This window comes from Notolabrus celidotus, chromosome 6, assembly GCF_009762535.1.
Source record: "Notolabrus celidotus isolate fNotCel1 chromosome 6, fNotCel1.pri, whole genome shotgun sequence".
Classification (NCBI taxonomy): domain Eukaryota; kingdom Metazoa; phylum Chordata; class Actinopteri; order Labriformes; family Labridae; genus Notolabrus; species Notolabrus celidotus.
The window spans coordinates 38537037-38552178 of NC_048277.1; the positions used below are offsets into that span (position 1 = coordinate 38537037).

General features: G+C 41.1%; 2 protein-coding genes across 2 annotated transcripts in view; both read right to left on the reverse strand.

The window, feature by feature from the left end:
* LOC117814082 (Golgi apparatus protein 1) overlaps positions 1–511 on the reverse strand; it is a 15431-nt gene extending 14920 nt beyond the window's left edge. The window contains exon 1 of the mRNA XM_034685195.1: positions 494–511. Coding sequence (XP_034541086.1) covers positions 494–511 — 18 coding nt within the window. The remainder of the gene's footprint in view (positions 1–493) is intronic.
* LOC117814896 (transcription cofactor HES-6-like) lies at positions 131–12149 on the reverse strand. Its single transcript, XM_034686466.1, has 5 exons — positions 11756–12149; positions 2143–2270; positions 1858–1944; positions 1675–1756; positions 131–995 (listed from the first exon to the last, which is right to left on the reverse strand). The coding sequence occupies exons 1-5, from the start codon at positions 11814–11816 to the stop codon at positions 529–531; spliced, it is 825 nt and encodes a 274-aa protein (XP_034542357.1). The 5' UTR covers positions 11817–12149; the 3' UTR covers positions 131–528.
* Between the last annotated feature and the right edge of the window lie 2993 nt (positions 12150–15142).

Here is a 15142-nt window from a genome sequence, read left to right on the forward strand (position 1 = left end):
AAAGATTCAGCTTTCTCCAGGTGTGAGGAAAGGTAAGAACAGAGACCTCACAGCCAGAGAAGTTATGACTAAAAAGACGGAGGGAGTACTTTGTGGAGGCCTCAAGCTGTTTCTTTCTTTTTATTTTCTGTGATACTGAAGCACTTGAGGTGTGTTTATCTGATAAAATGCTACATGATTTACTTCTTCCTCTCTCAGTGGTTTCCTTCATTTCCCAGAATGCAAAGAAAAGAAGCTGCGACTTTAGGTTGTGGGACAAAACAAGAGGAAAAGAATGTTGGTCAGCCCAAGATGCTGCTGAATCGGTCAATGCATCTTGTAGAAGAGATGTGATTTTGGACATCAATCCAAAAAATGTATCTCCATGCGTGTGGAAACTTATCTGCAGAGGCAACAAGCCCAGTAATTGTTTTTGAAGTGTTCCTGTGTCAAAGGTTGGAATTTCTTTTTGAGAGTTCAGGCGGGCGTCACTCATCTTTCAGCCCTCTTCAACATATTCCAGCTGCTTCATATCCAAACCAAAGTCCTCTACCAGGGTCTCCACATGGACCGAGGGTAGCTCATACTGGGCATGATCAGAGCCTCTCTGTTCTCCGAGCCCTCTGAGGAGCTCTGGTTGTGCTCACTGTCGGTCTCGTCCAGGTCTGAGCACAGATCCTCGCTGGACGTGGTGGAGGGGGCCGGGGAGAGGGCAGAGGATGAGCCGCTGGACAGACTCCTTCCTCCGGGCGACGCCAGAGTTGTGCAGAGCCCCTCTCCGCCTCCGTGCCAAGTGCTGCCGTTATTCCCAGATGTGTCAGTGATTAGATCCATCAGCACGTCCTGGAGGTGGTCCTCGTTCAGAGGCATGCACTCCAGCAGGTGGTTGAGGAGCTCCGCAGCCACTGTGGAGTCTATGCCAGGACAGCTGGAGACAAACATGTGGACCTCGTGCATGCACTGGATGTAGCCGGCTGCAAACCTCTCGCTGGCTTCTCGGTTTAGAGAGTCTGTTTCTGTGTGAGGGGAGACAAAGACGATGAAAAGACTGCAGCCTGCCAGTGGTGACCATGTTTATTATCTCATGTTGAGTTGTACAAAACTTAGTGGAGCAGAAATGTTTCTTTTACTGCTCTCCTTTCTGACTGAACATCTAGTGATCATTTGTGAGCGGTACGTTGGGAACCACTGCAGGTTGAACTTGAAGCACACAATCACTTTAACATCCTTAAATTGCTTTGCCCCCTTTATCCAAACATGAAAGAGTCTGCTTATTTCAAAGAGGGAAGTGAGGGACATATTTCTGGTGATACAGGTGTCAAATTCTCAGACGGAATAAAGGTTTGTTAAATGTGACTTTTGTCTTGTGGTTAAGTTCAAGTTAAGTTTAACAACAGCTTGAATTAGTTGGAATATTTCAGCTAAGTGACAGGATATATTTCTGGGTTTAGTTGCATGTCCGCTGTGATGCTGGCTTTGTCTTCAAGACCCACAAAAAGATGACGAAACTCAGCTCCATGCAGAGTATCAATCACTCAGGTCTAAAGATTAAAGGAGGATGCATTCAACAATAAGTTTCAGGTGAAAACAAGAAGAGTAGTGCAGACATTTAAAGTGTCACACCCAGAATGTTAAGATCTGACTCCCCAGAAAAAGCTTTGTATGTTCAGTGTGAGTGACTAAAGCTGTTCAGACCTTGGCTCCGGTTCTTCAGTATGTCATCCACCTTCTTCACCGTCATCTCCAGCACCTCTGCGTTCTCCATCTTGGAGTGAAACTATGGAAACAACCAATACGGGTCAGATATCATGACCAGAATCTATCTCTGTATCACCTTGCCAGGTAAGATAAGGTGCAGGAGATGCGTGGTGTACTCACGTCTGTGTCAGCCAGCAGAGTCCGCAGTTCCTGCAAGCTCTCATTGATGCGAGCTCTCCTCTTCTTCTCCACCAGAGGCTTCCTGGTCTGCAGGGACACAAACATGATTAATTCCCTGATAAAAAGACGTTTAGATTCAGACTAATGTTTGTTCGATGTACGATTAAGTTGCAGCGATGAGGTTGTACGAGATGATCTGCTAGTGGGTAAGTTTCCACACTAGCGCCAGCGCGACAAGTGCGCACACAGAGTCTTTAATCCCCCAAATAGACCCGCATCTGGTACCTTTCTATCCCCCTTGTTGATTCCGTAGTAGGACTCATCCTCCTCCATACCAGGTCCGGTGTCGCTGGGCCGAGCAGCCGGGGCCATGTTGGTTGGATCGCCGCTTCTCTGGCTTCTCCCGCTGCAGTCTGCAGAGAGGAGCAGCTGGCAAACGGAACCGGTTCAGGAAGAAAAAACTCGCAGGCGAGGCGAGGCGTCCTGTGTTTATTGTACAATCCTAGTGAGACGTGCTGCTGGCGCTGTGTGGCTGTTGTTAGCATTTATAGGGGCTTATTAACATGTGAATAGGGGCTGGGCTGTTCTCGCTGGGGGACAACAGAGCGCACACGGCCGGAGCCAATGAGCGCTCACTCCCTTTGTCTCCGGTCAGACCCGGTCTGCGCCCCGAGGAGCTGGATGGGCTTTAATCAGACAGTTTGTTGGGTTTGGGGCCCGACTGCACTGTTTTCAGCCACAAGTGTTGTTACTAATAAAATGAGTGTAGGTTCATTTGGCTGCATCTTGTAGAGACACAATAAGCTCCCCAGGTTATATCTGCGCTTTGAACAAAAATGAGCCAGGTTTAAGCAGCTAAAGGTTGAATCTCCCTGGAGTTTATTCACTTTCATCAAGCCTAAGATTAAACATGCATACTATTTCCAACAAAGTTTATTGTGGTGACATAATAAAAACAGAGCTTTCTCTTATTTATGACCGGTGGTGGACAGTAACAAAGTAAATTTACTATTGTTTTTTGGGGGGACTTGTTACTTTTAATCCAATTATTGATATACAATTAATATATAACTATAAGACAATTATTTTACTTTTGACTCCACTACATTTCTATCAGTTCTCTAGTTACTCACTACTTCTGCTTTGAAGTCAACTCATGAATTTCCTTCTCTTTTCTGAAATCTAATCCCTAAGACAGTAAAATGTGTTTGTGTAGTTCTGTTTGTCTCAGTGGTTTAGTCATACCTGTATATCGTGCGTCTCCAAGGTTGAACAGAGCAAATTTCCTGAGCACCCATGCTCATATCTTCAGGGTTAGGGTTATGTATGTATGAAAATACGTTTTGAGATTTTTTCAGAAGTACTTTGAATACTTCAGTATTTTTAAAAGAAAATACTCCAGGACTTTAACTCAAGTAATAATCTGACTAAACAACTTTCACTTGTGTTGGAGTAATACATGACCTAGTATCTATACTTTGACTTATGTAATGAAGCTGTGTACTTTGTCCACCACTGGTTGTTACTAATAAAATGAGTGTAGGTTCATTTAGCTGTATCTTGTAGAGACACAATAAGCTCCCCAGGTTATATCTGCACTTTGAACAAAAACGAGCCAGGTTTAAGCAGCTAAAGGTTGAATCTCCCTGGGGTTTGTTCACTTTCTTAAAGCCTTAGATTAAAAATGAATAATCTTTACAACAAATATTGTGGTGGAATAATAAAAACAGAGCTTTTCTCACATTTATGATACAATTCTGACTTTTTTTTTCCCACCACAGCATCTCAGCTTCACTACATTTCTGCACTCTCTGTTCTTCTGCCCTACCGATCCTCTTTTCTGTGGGCCTTTGTGTCCAAGCCTCAGCAGATTCACCCGACTGTTTGGCGGATGTAACGCGATGCCTTCAGTTGGCAGCTGCTGCTGGCGGCCCCTCGGCCCAAACTGAATCAGCCGGGGGAATTAAGGGCCCTTCTCCAAAGAAAGCGACAGGTGTTGCCCTGCGCCTCGTTTGTTCTCCTCGTTGTTTGGTGATCCTGATTTGTGTCCAACTGCATTCTCAAGTTTTCAGCCTGGCTGTTTGAGTCTACTGTGTCTGGTGTGTTCAGCTGAAACATTCACCGTTTTCTTGCTCTATGGTGTTTTTTATTGTGATGTTGTGTGTGTCTGATATTACACGTTTTGAAACTGCTATCCTTAAAACAATACTTGGAGAATGGAAAGACTCTGGTCCTCAAAAGTGTCGGGCTTTCTGAGTTTTGATGAGCAAGTTCGGTCCTTTATGCACAATGTGTATTTGTTTATGTCTAAGAAGAGCGTTCACCCCTCTGCCCCCGTTATTATACATGTTTTGTGCAGTGTATTGTCATGCAAATCACCCTCACAATGGAGCAGCTCTGTCTGACTGAAAAGGGAGCTCGTAGGCGTGTGTGCCACCTTTCAGGTAAATTAAATCATCTACTTCAGGTGCTATTTTACGCACGGTTCCACAATTGCGCAGCGTTTCCGCGTAAAGCGCCACAAAACTCTAGTGCCCATTATGAAGGAAGAGTTTCAGACCTTTCAAGTGGAGGGATTTTGGCACCTCGCCACCCCCAGATCCCTGTTCCAGATCTTTAATGGTGTGGACTGTGGAGAGAGCAGCTGTCTCGGCCCGCTTTTGTTGGTGAGCTCCGCTGAGGGACCAGGCGTCCCCCCTTTCTCTCCCTCTCTTTCCCTCTCTTCAGACCCGCCGCCTGGCTCCATGTGGTGACCCATCATAACGGCAATAATAGCGGGAGAAAAGGCCATATGCACGTTTCTGCTGCTCAAACTTAATGATAAATTGCTGCGTAATCAAAAGGTGAACGACCAGCTCTTACTTTGTCCACAGCTAAAAACACCATGACGATTTGTGCGCACAGACTGAGAGGCTGAGTTAATGTTAGACAACTTACTAAACCATTCAACTGTCTTTTTAAATCACGTTTTATTTGATCCACTACAAAAGGCATATTTAGACCAAGAATGTCAGTTTTGTACCATAAAAATTAAGTGCAAACTGCAGCATCTGTCTGTCTCATATTTTGTATCCCAGTATTAGCAACTGTCAGTATTTTATAGGATCAAATAATCACTAAATCATATAATACCCTGTCTGATTTGCCATTTACGATCCTTCCACTTACAATATACATCACATGGTGCTAAAAAGTCATAGGAAGAAATGTGAAAAATAAGACACGTGTTTCCAGTCTCAAGTCCTGCTAACTTTGGCAAATAACTGTTTACAATTGCACTATGGTGAAAAAGAAACGGAGGCCTCTTCAGTCCTGAGTCTGCTGTTTGCCTGGTTCTGTCATGGACCACACAGTTTGGAGGGTGAACTGGTACCTGTAGTTCTCCCCTAGGACACAGCTAAGGTGCTCTCGAGTGAGACACTGAGGCCCTGACTGCAGAGAGAAGGACTACACTGCAACCCGATCACTCCATCATCTCTCCATCCATCATCTCTTAATCTAGATTATGCAGGTTGTTTTTATAAAAACAGAGTGAAATCTGAAGACACCATCTTGGTCAGCTTTTTTATTGTACACTACTTCAACCAAGTCTTCATTTATTGAACCCTTTTTTGTATTTGCCTTCAATGTTATGTATTTGTTATTTTTGTATGTTTGCCTATTAGTATTCCTTCTATCTACAAATTCACTCTCCTCTCTTATCTCCTTCTGACAGCCTGGGTTTGGTCTTTCCCTCTCTGCCTCTCCACGTCTGTGCATCTCTCTGTCTTTTTCTCTTTGAGTCTCTCTCTCTTGCTATCCTCCTCTCTATTTCTCCCCCTGTTACTGCAGCTCTCTTTCTCTGAATCCCTTTCTCTGTGTCTCTGTCTCTGTCTCTCTCCTTTTGATTCAAAAGACTGTAATGGCATCAGAAACATTCCTCTACATTGCCAAACAAAGCGAAGAACAAATTAAAAACACTATTTCACATTACACTGTGCACATTGTACTTATTATGTCTTTTTAGGTAGTCCCACAATTTGAAAGGTGCTGCAAATATCAGTAATAATCTCTGTTCAGTGTTGTTTTGCCTAACTTGAGGAAACACAGGTAAAGAGAGGTGCCCACTTGATAACTCCAGTGATGTGCTGGCTCTCACTGCTCCCTCCATATATCATTATGGGTAACGTGGTGTTACTTATCGTTTGAGCATACATATTAGAATGAGGGTGCAAGGGGATGGATTTCTCCACTGAGCACTTGTCCTTTTCACCAGAGCACAGGTACCCTGTGTTTATTTAAAATCTGTATGCAATAAGAGTTTAACCATAAGCCACCACACCATGTTGTTCAGCCTTCATTCATATTATGTTTGTCTATGCTTTTCTGAAAAACTTTGAGCACAACTGAGTTCCCCCAAACCCTCAACACATCAAACTAAAGACAGGCTTACTGCTCCTTGGTTTCGGTGCAATGGCCCATTAACTAGAGGTGCATATTTGGTCACTAGGTGGCAGAAAAACCCTTTAACTCCTGACAAATGATCAACATACAGCATGGATACTTTAACAAATCAGATGTGAGTTTGACGCTGTGGCTCAGTGGTCAGTATGTCTCTCAATCAAAAGGTTGTTGGTTGATTAAAACTCCCAGAGTCCACATGTTGAAGCGTTCTGGGGTAAGACACTTCACCACAAATTTCTCCTGGAAAAGCCAGTGGCAGGTGATTCTATGTGCACTGAGTACAGCAGGCTCTAGCATTAGTGTGAATGTGACATGTATAGTGTAAAATTTCTTTGAGGAGTCAGAGGACACTAAAAGTGCTACATGTACAAGTCATTTACCATGTACACTAGTAGAATTTGTGTTTTTCTGCTGTGATGAGTTGTAATGTCTGCTGGGAGATGACCTGCACTCATTCAATAATACACTGGTTAAGCAACAGCTTTGTAGTTGTTGAAGCTCTGTGACTAGCTGATTATTTTTGGCTGCAGGGTGTATGAATCCAGGGTTATTTACTGAAAACAGAGTAAAGAGTTGCAGCCATGAAACTACACATACTGATTTCATGTAGAAACACTTGGGAACCCTAAAAATGAGTTATGCAAACTAACAACTTGATTTAAATGAATATATCTTAATTTCAATAAATCAAATATGAAGTTAACAATCTCTATTTGCATTTAGTTTATTTAATTTAAAACTAGATAATTAAAAAAATTCAGTATGCATTCCTCATTTTTGGGGCAAAAAAATGTACAACTATTTCTAAGTGAACACATCATAATAGTTAAGATCTGTGTAAGCCATTCAGATGAGAGGTGAATAAACAGTGGCAGTGTCTGGACACAAACGGGGGGACCTGTTTCATGGTCAGTTTCAGCCACTGGATTCAAATTTGAATCAAGATGCTGGAAAATTAGTTTTTAAAAGGATCCCAAAGGACAATTTGTACAGGTGTAAATATTTACATGATTTACAATTCCAATTGCTGGCCCTTCAATGGCAGAACATAATCAATTAGATTGGATTAGATTATTCAATATGTAATTCATTTAGGAAACTTGCGTGTCCCATTATATGACTGAGAAAGCTAAATTATGTGTTAGGATTGAGCCTCACTATGCACTGCTCTAAGCCTCACTATGCACTGGCCTGACACTTCTTCAGTAATGGCATTTCAAATGAATATTTGACAAAGACCTACCATGAACTTGAACTAAAATTCAAGAGTGTACAATCATTTTATTATCATAATTAATAAGGGGTTAATCATACAGAAAGTAGAAAGAAATACAAATCTACATAAAGTCAAGCAAGTGGTCTAAGTAGCAGAGTCATGCTTTATAATATCAAATAAATAAAGCTGTTAATACAATAAATACATGAAAGATTAATAAGAGCCTTCTATAATGCAGGCTACGAGAAGTCGACTTCTGAAGGAAGTACTGAGAAAGGTCTCTATAGAATATAGCACACCTACAATAATAATCACTGGAACAAAACTGCCCCACGTTTGTCTTCTGAGCAGCATATCTATAAGATACATAACTGAGGAGGGACTGACAACAACGGACACCCGAGATCAGAACATCCAGCAGGTCACCAGGGCCTCCACATCTCCAGCAGCCCGAGTCCTGCCCTCTCGGGGCGCACAGACCCGTGGCAGCTGGGTGACTCTCTGTGGAGCTGTCTCCCAGAGAGGGGGTCCCCTCTGAGGGGGGTACAGGGGAGTCCTGTGCCTGGAGGAGGGGGAGGGACATCGTGCCTTGGTGAGGGCTGCAGGGGGCGCTCATCGGTGGACCTTGGCAGAGACTTGAGGAGGTGGTTCAGCAGGCGGGAGCCCACGGTTTTGTCCATCCAGTCGCAGTTGAGGAGCATGTTGTGGACCTCGTGCATGCACTGGATGTAGCCTGTGCTGTATTTCTGCTGAGCCTCCAGGCCTACTGTGGGGTCTGAATGAGGGGAGAGGAGGAAGTGTGAGGTTAGAGCACCCTCTAGTGGAGACAACAAAACATGCATACAGAGAAAAAGGCTTACACTAACATGATCTGTCCCCTACATGCTACAACCTTCACTTATTCTGCTTAACTCCTAAAAACAGAGAGATCAGAATCCAGACCCTCATATTGTAAACATTTGTAGCTTCATACAGAGCTTATTATGTGCTGCTGCTGCTGCTTAAATACAACTACAGAAGGGTCTCAAACTCATTCTTAGCTTATTTTATCTGTCATACCTGGGTTTCTGACTCCAAAAAGAGACAAGAATGAAAAGATCACAGCTAGTAGTAACACTAATAAAACTTCTGCTATGAGACAGGTGCTCCATGCTCCTTACCGTGGACTTTAATAGTCTGGATGTTCTGCAGGTGCTTCACTGTCATCTCTAGAATATCCGCCTTTTCCAGTTTGGATTGCTGTTGAGAAACGAGCAGCCTTGGAGTTATAACTTGATCCAGCACCCACTGTTGACGTGTGGATGAGCTGAGACACGTGAGGACATACTTACATCCAGTCTGAACGCTCCGATCACAGTATCCTTCAGCTGATCCAAACAAGTATTTATCCTCTCTCGACGTTTTCTCTCAATGAGTGGCTTTCTCAACTGTGAGGATAAAAAATAACGTCAGCGAGGCACCATGCTGAGGCGCGTGTCAAAGTGTCCAAAGCTAAAGGAGAAGTAGATCTATCGTATATCCAAGCGTAAAATACCTTTCTCTCCTCCTTGGCACTGGCAGGTTTCCCCACGTTGTGCGCCATGGATGCAGCAGTCATGTTTCTTCTCGGATGTCTGCGCACCAGTGTGTCCTCTGCTCTGGATCTCAGCGCGTCTCTAGGGCCCTCGGCGCGGCACGGCCCTCTTATTTATGGGGCGCAATTAGCATGTGAATGCTCCAACGCTTTGGCTGAGGGATTTTCCCACACACGGGGTCCCATCAGTCAAGACTGACAGGTCACTGGCTCCATTCAATAACCGAGAGACCCGGCCTAGAAAAAAAAATACCCACACAAGCGACAGATGTCCAGCCTGAAACCATGCACCACCCTCCACCCTCACAACCCACTCTCCACCCAGCAAGAAAAAAGGACAAAACTGCAGTTTCCTCTTGTCCCAGGGAGGAACAAGAGTGTGCAGTTACCGTGCTGTACTCGGGGGAGCCCCTCGCCTTTTCTATTCAGCAGCAACTTTACACTTTACCTGCTAAAGACCAAACCCACTCCATCAATGCGCACAGAGACACAATAGACTGACAAATCACCTGCGAGTACCTGCTCAGGTACGTCTCTAAAAGACGCACATCTGGAATAATTTACATATTTTTTGTATATTTTAATTTACATCCTCGTCACGTTGACTCTTCGTCTTTTTCAGATTGACTTGTTTGGAGTGCATTCACTCAGCTTTGATCACTCTCCACGCTTTCAAATGTCAGACATCTGCTGTTAACTGTGAGCGAGCAGATGTCAGATTTACCAGATGTCCCCCCCCCCCCCCCACCCACTTTTGGGTCCCTTTAAGCGAGGGGCCCCTGTTCTTAGAGCCACGCGACTGCCAGGCGAATGCCGGGTCGTGGGAACCGGAGCCGAACAAAGGCCGCCATTCATACAAACCTAATCAGCATGAAGAGCGTAATAACCTCCAGAGAGGGTGGACAGGCCGGAGGGAGGAGGAAGAGGAGGCCTTGGCAGGTGACCAGTGTTGCAGGTGTAAGTTCAAATTGGTCGAACAACAGCTCAAAATGTTTTCTGATCATTATGTCATTAGAGAAGCACTTAGGTCTATTTAAATACTTTAACATGTCAAACTTTAAAAACTTCAATCATTTGTTAACTTCAATCACAAAGTACAGCTTAGGCCTGATTGTGTTATCATTAATGTATCAGTCATAAAATATTGATTAAGGCACTCAAAGTAAGTTAAGGAGATCAATTACACACCTATAGTTCAATAAAGAGGAAATAATCAGAGTGTGATAGTGAGGCATATCTGGGACTTGGCAGAGTTTGCATCAATGTGACTAGATATTAAGTTATATAATAATATAAGAAGGAAATCAGTACACTTGACATTATAGGATATATAATCAACGGACACTTAATACATGTTAATCTAATGGAATTTCCTTTAAGCGCTGTTTGACATTACCCTCAAAGGTACATTTCATGGTGAGTTCAGTCATGAGTAGTTAGGGACCATGTATGTATCAGTCAAAAGTTTGGAAACACCTTCTCATTCAAGGGTTTGTATTTATTGTAATTATTTGAAACACTTAGATTAATACCAAAGACATCGAAACTATGAAAGAAAATATATGGAATTATTTTAATAACAAAAGTGTTAAACAAGCAGAACATGTTTTAATATTTAGATTCTGTAAAGTAGCCCCCTTTTTCCTTCATGACAGCTTTTCACACTCTTGGTATTCTCTCAGTCTGCTTCATGAAGTGGTCTCCTGGAATGGTTTCTAATGAACATGAGCCTTGTCAAGAGTTCATTTTGTAGACGACTTGCCTTCTTAATGTGTTTGAGACCATCAGTTGTGTTGTTCAGCAGGTATAGTACACAATGGATACGCCTATTTGCTTATAAGAGGCCAATATTGGCAACAGAAAGTTACTCAGGAGTTTTACTCAGTCGTGCTATTCTGCAAATAAAACATCTTCAATCAAGCTTTATCTGGAAGTTGGAGATAACATATGCCAAGATTAACACATGTCTATATCATGAGACTGTGCAAAGGTGGAAAATTGAGTGAAGTAATGTCGGTAGATGAAAGGTCAGAGGTCACCCGAACAGTGTATTCATCCTCCAAGGGATATTAATGCTGAGAAAGCTTCTTTTTTATTTTAAATCACAGGATTCAAATGAAAGAGTAAAGAAAACTTCAAGGCAACATACTTCTGTAAAATTTGAAGATTGTTCCCTTGATATTACATATGTAAATTAATGTGCTGGCAACACTCCATGCACACAAACACATCCATGCGCATAACGCACCTATGGGCCCAAAACACCTATGCACAAACGTACCTGTGCACACACGCACAGTCGCTGAGACAGATGCATAAACGCATGACCCGTGACATTTATAATGTCTTCCATGCAAATCAGAAGTTGGAAGCTCCAGCTAAAGGTGAGCAAACAAGCCTGTCTACAAACACAATTATGAATATAGAATTATGCGCTGCGCAACCGAGCCAGTGACAGGGCCTTCACACACGCAACAAACCACACGCAACAAACCACACATCTCATTTCAGATACAAAGATCAAACAAAACCAACAGTATTCCATTCTTCATCGTTTCATTAATGAGCAACGCACAGGAATAAGAAGGCCTCGGGAACACAAACATAGGCCTCAACCACCAAATGCATTGAATAAACGCACTGCAGCCAGGAAAATACGCACTTACCATTTGATGTCTTCATAATGCAACAGTCCGATGTTATGGGTGACTGCAGATGCATGGGCATTTTTGAAGAACTTGGAAACCGTTAGTGTCTCTGGCAATGCCTGATTCCTAATCAGAGGATCCGGGTCAACTGCTTCGTACCTAGTCCTCAGACTTTTCTTAGTTCAGGTCAGTTACAGACACTTTTGAATCTCCCTCAGCTCCATTAAACAGCACTGGAAGAAACATTACTTGGACCACCACTTCTCTCCTTTGCTGTTTAAAACAAAGAGAACATTTATGAAAGACAAACTGATAAAATGTGATACACTGATCTGCTGCTAAACAAACCAAAACTGGCGCTCAAACACCACGTGAGTGTACGTAAGTGTGCGTAAGGTCAAAGGTTCAGGACGTGCTGCGCAATTGGCTGAAAACATAACCTGATTTGGCTTTTCATTATTTTTTAGGGGGGAAAAAAGTATTTATAATGTTTTGACCTATTTATATAGTCTATGGTTTTCACTTAAATTGAAATATATGGGGCTCATACATACAGAGAACTATATTAAAAATGTATTGGGGGTGCTGTGAGGGTGCTATGTCTATAAAAAGGGTTGCTAAGCCCCTCCCTGGCGCCGCCTGTGCCTTATGGAGCTAAAACAAAAAAAAAAAAAAACAGAAATATGATAAATAAATAAAACATTAAAATATCCTATACATAATGCAATGAAAAGTTAAGAATGGTGATTCAAATAATCATGTAAGAGATTGTAAGGTAGCGGTATATAGGCTACATATACATATATAGGCTATATGCTGTTGTTTTTTCAAGAATGAGACTTCTATTTTTTATTTTGTTCTGAGCAGCTGGTTTAGTTCAAAGATCCCTCTGACCCCAGATCTATGTCTTCTGGGTGATAAATCCCAAGTACAGAAGAGTGCTTTTTTTGTCATTATGGTTGGTTTGATCACTGTATCCAGAATTATTTTAAGACTTTGGAACTCTGACACAAGCCCAAGTCTGAAAGACTGGGTAGATACAATGAGACGGCATCTTATGAATCCATGCTGCACAGATTAAAAGGTAATACAGAAGGTGGGACCACCTCCTGGGACTGCTTTTGGGCTCACATAAAAACTGACCGAGACACTGTGCAGATCCGAACAGTATCAGGATCTCCTCTATAACTATTACTTTAACACTGTATTATTCCAATCACAACATACATGGACTTTTTCTCTTTGAACTGATGTCCTGTCTGGACATGTATCCTTTATCCTATGTTTGTGATTGTCTGTCTGGCCTGTGCAATGTATCCCAGTATTTTGTATTTCTGTTTTGTTTTGTTCTTTCTTTTCATTATTGTTTTATTTGTAATACATTGAAAAGTTAATAAAAACTTTAATGACAAAAAAGAATGAGACTTCTTTTCTGCTTTTTGATTATCTTTATCTTTATGTTTCTATTAACTATAATTATTATAATTATTATTTATTTATTATTATTATTATTATTATTATTATTGTATTATTATTATATGCCAATGACTTAGTATGTTGATAAAAACAGACCCTTATATTTAATTGAAAATAGTGCAAAGACAACACATCATGGACACGTATGATCCCCAGACCATCAGGGATGCTTGCATTGACATTTTACACAGCATCCCATCTTTAATAACAATAATAACAATGAAGGACAATAATTAATATAACTGTTTTATTGTTTTAAAATCATGGCTCTTTGTTTAGCCGACCTACATTTTTCTGAAAAATGGTATTTAAGAAAATAAGTGCATATTTCTAGACACTCTTAGACTCTCTTAATATGGAAAACAGGGATGTTAACCAAATTATCAAAGGAATTTAAGACAAACAGCTTTTCTAAATAAATTCTGTAAATGCTGAAAATAGATTTAAAATAAATATAATTGTGAAACTCTAAAAAAAGATGTCTCAAATATATATTCTTTAATTTCTACAAATTAATAATTAAACATTTGAAGATATATATTTAATACAAAATCGTATAAATTATTTGATTCATTAGATTTACATTTATTTTCAGCGTATACAGAATTTATTTAGAGAAGCTGTTTGTCTTTTATTCCTTTGATAATTTTGGTTTACATCCTTTTTTTTTCCTTATTAATGAAGTTTTTGTTTTAACAGCTTTCATAACTTATGTTGTTCTTGGTTGTATCGAACAATATGCACTTTTTTGGTTGATTAAATATCATTTTTTTTTAATTGAATGTCAGCTAAACATAAAACTGTGATTTTACAACAATAAAACAGTTACATTAATTATTGTCCCTGATGGTCTGGGGATCATAAGAGTCCATGAAATGTTGTCTTTGCACAATTTTCAATTAAATATACGGTTTTAATGATTTTCAAACCATCAAAATCTGTTTTTATCAACATGTTAAACAACTTTTTTGGGAAGTTGTAAGTCAAACATAAAAGACATCACTCTTGATCCAGTTCATTCATGATTTATTGTGCTACTACAGTTATTAACTCATATTTACAAAAAGTGCTCTAAAATACACCCAAAGTTAACACTCCATGTAATGATCCCATTGTAAACACTGGTTGCTTTACAAATAATTTACAGTGTGAAGGTGTGTGTGTGTGTGTGTGTGCGTGTGTGTGTGTGTGTGTGTGTGTGTGTGTGTGTGAAGAGAGAGAGGTGAAAACACCGCCTGCTGCAGATCCTGTGCTGGGTTAGCTTCCTGGATTTCGTCTTTTACCCCCCCGGCGTATGAAGACAGAATACGTGACGGACTGAGTAAGGCAATTTAAAATATTCTGTTATAAAAATGTGGGTTAAAGGAGACAAACATCGTAGAAACCTGGAATGTGTGTGACTGAACAGAAACCATGAAGGCCAAAATGTGAACAATATTGTAAAAACTCAATGCTTTTAAAACCACATGACTACAGTTCACCGGTGTTCCTCTTCAGGTATATGGCAGGTTATACGTCCTATGACTCTTGAAAACTGAAAACAAAATGTTAAAATAATACAGACAGAGAAGGTCGAATGATATCAGTTATAATCTGTGAAATGAATACACACATGGAGGCGTGTCCTAAATTTACTCTGTGGCCATCTTCCTCTGAGGCTGGATCACAGTGGGAGGGGAAAATGCAAAAGGATAGCATGTGTGTCCAATTCAACGCTAACCAGATAACAATGAATCCAGAATGGAACGGAATAAAACATAATCTGTTTCTGAAGCGCTGTTTTTAGGCCAATGCTTCATTGGAGAGCCCTGCTTTGAAATGACCTGAACTACCCTTTAATACAGCTGCTGTAAGACAATCAAACCTACAACATACAACAAAGAGAATCAAAGCAGTGAGATATCTCAGTGGTGACATTTCCAAACTATC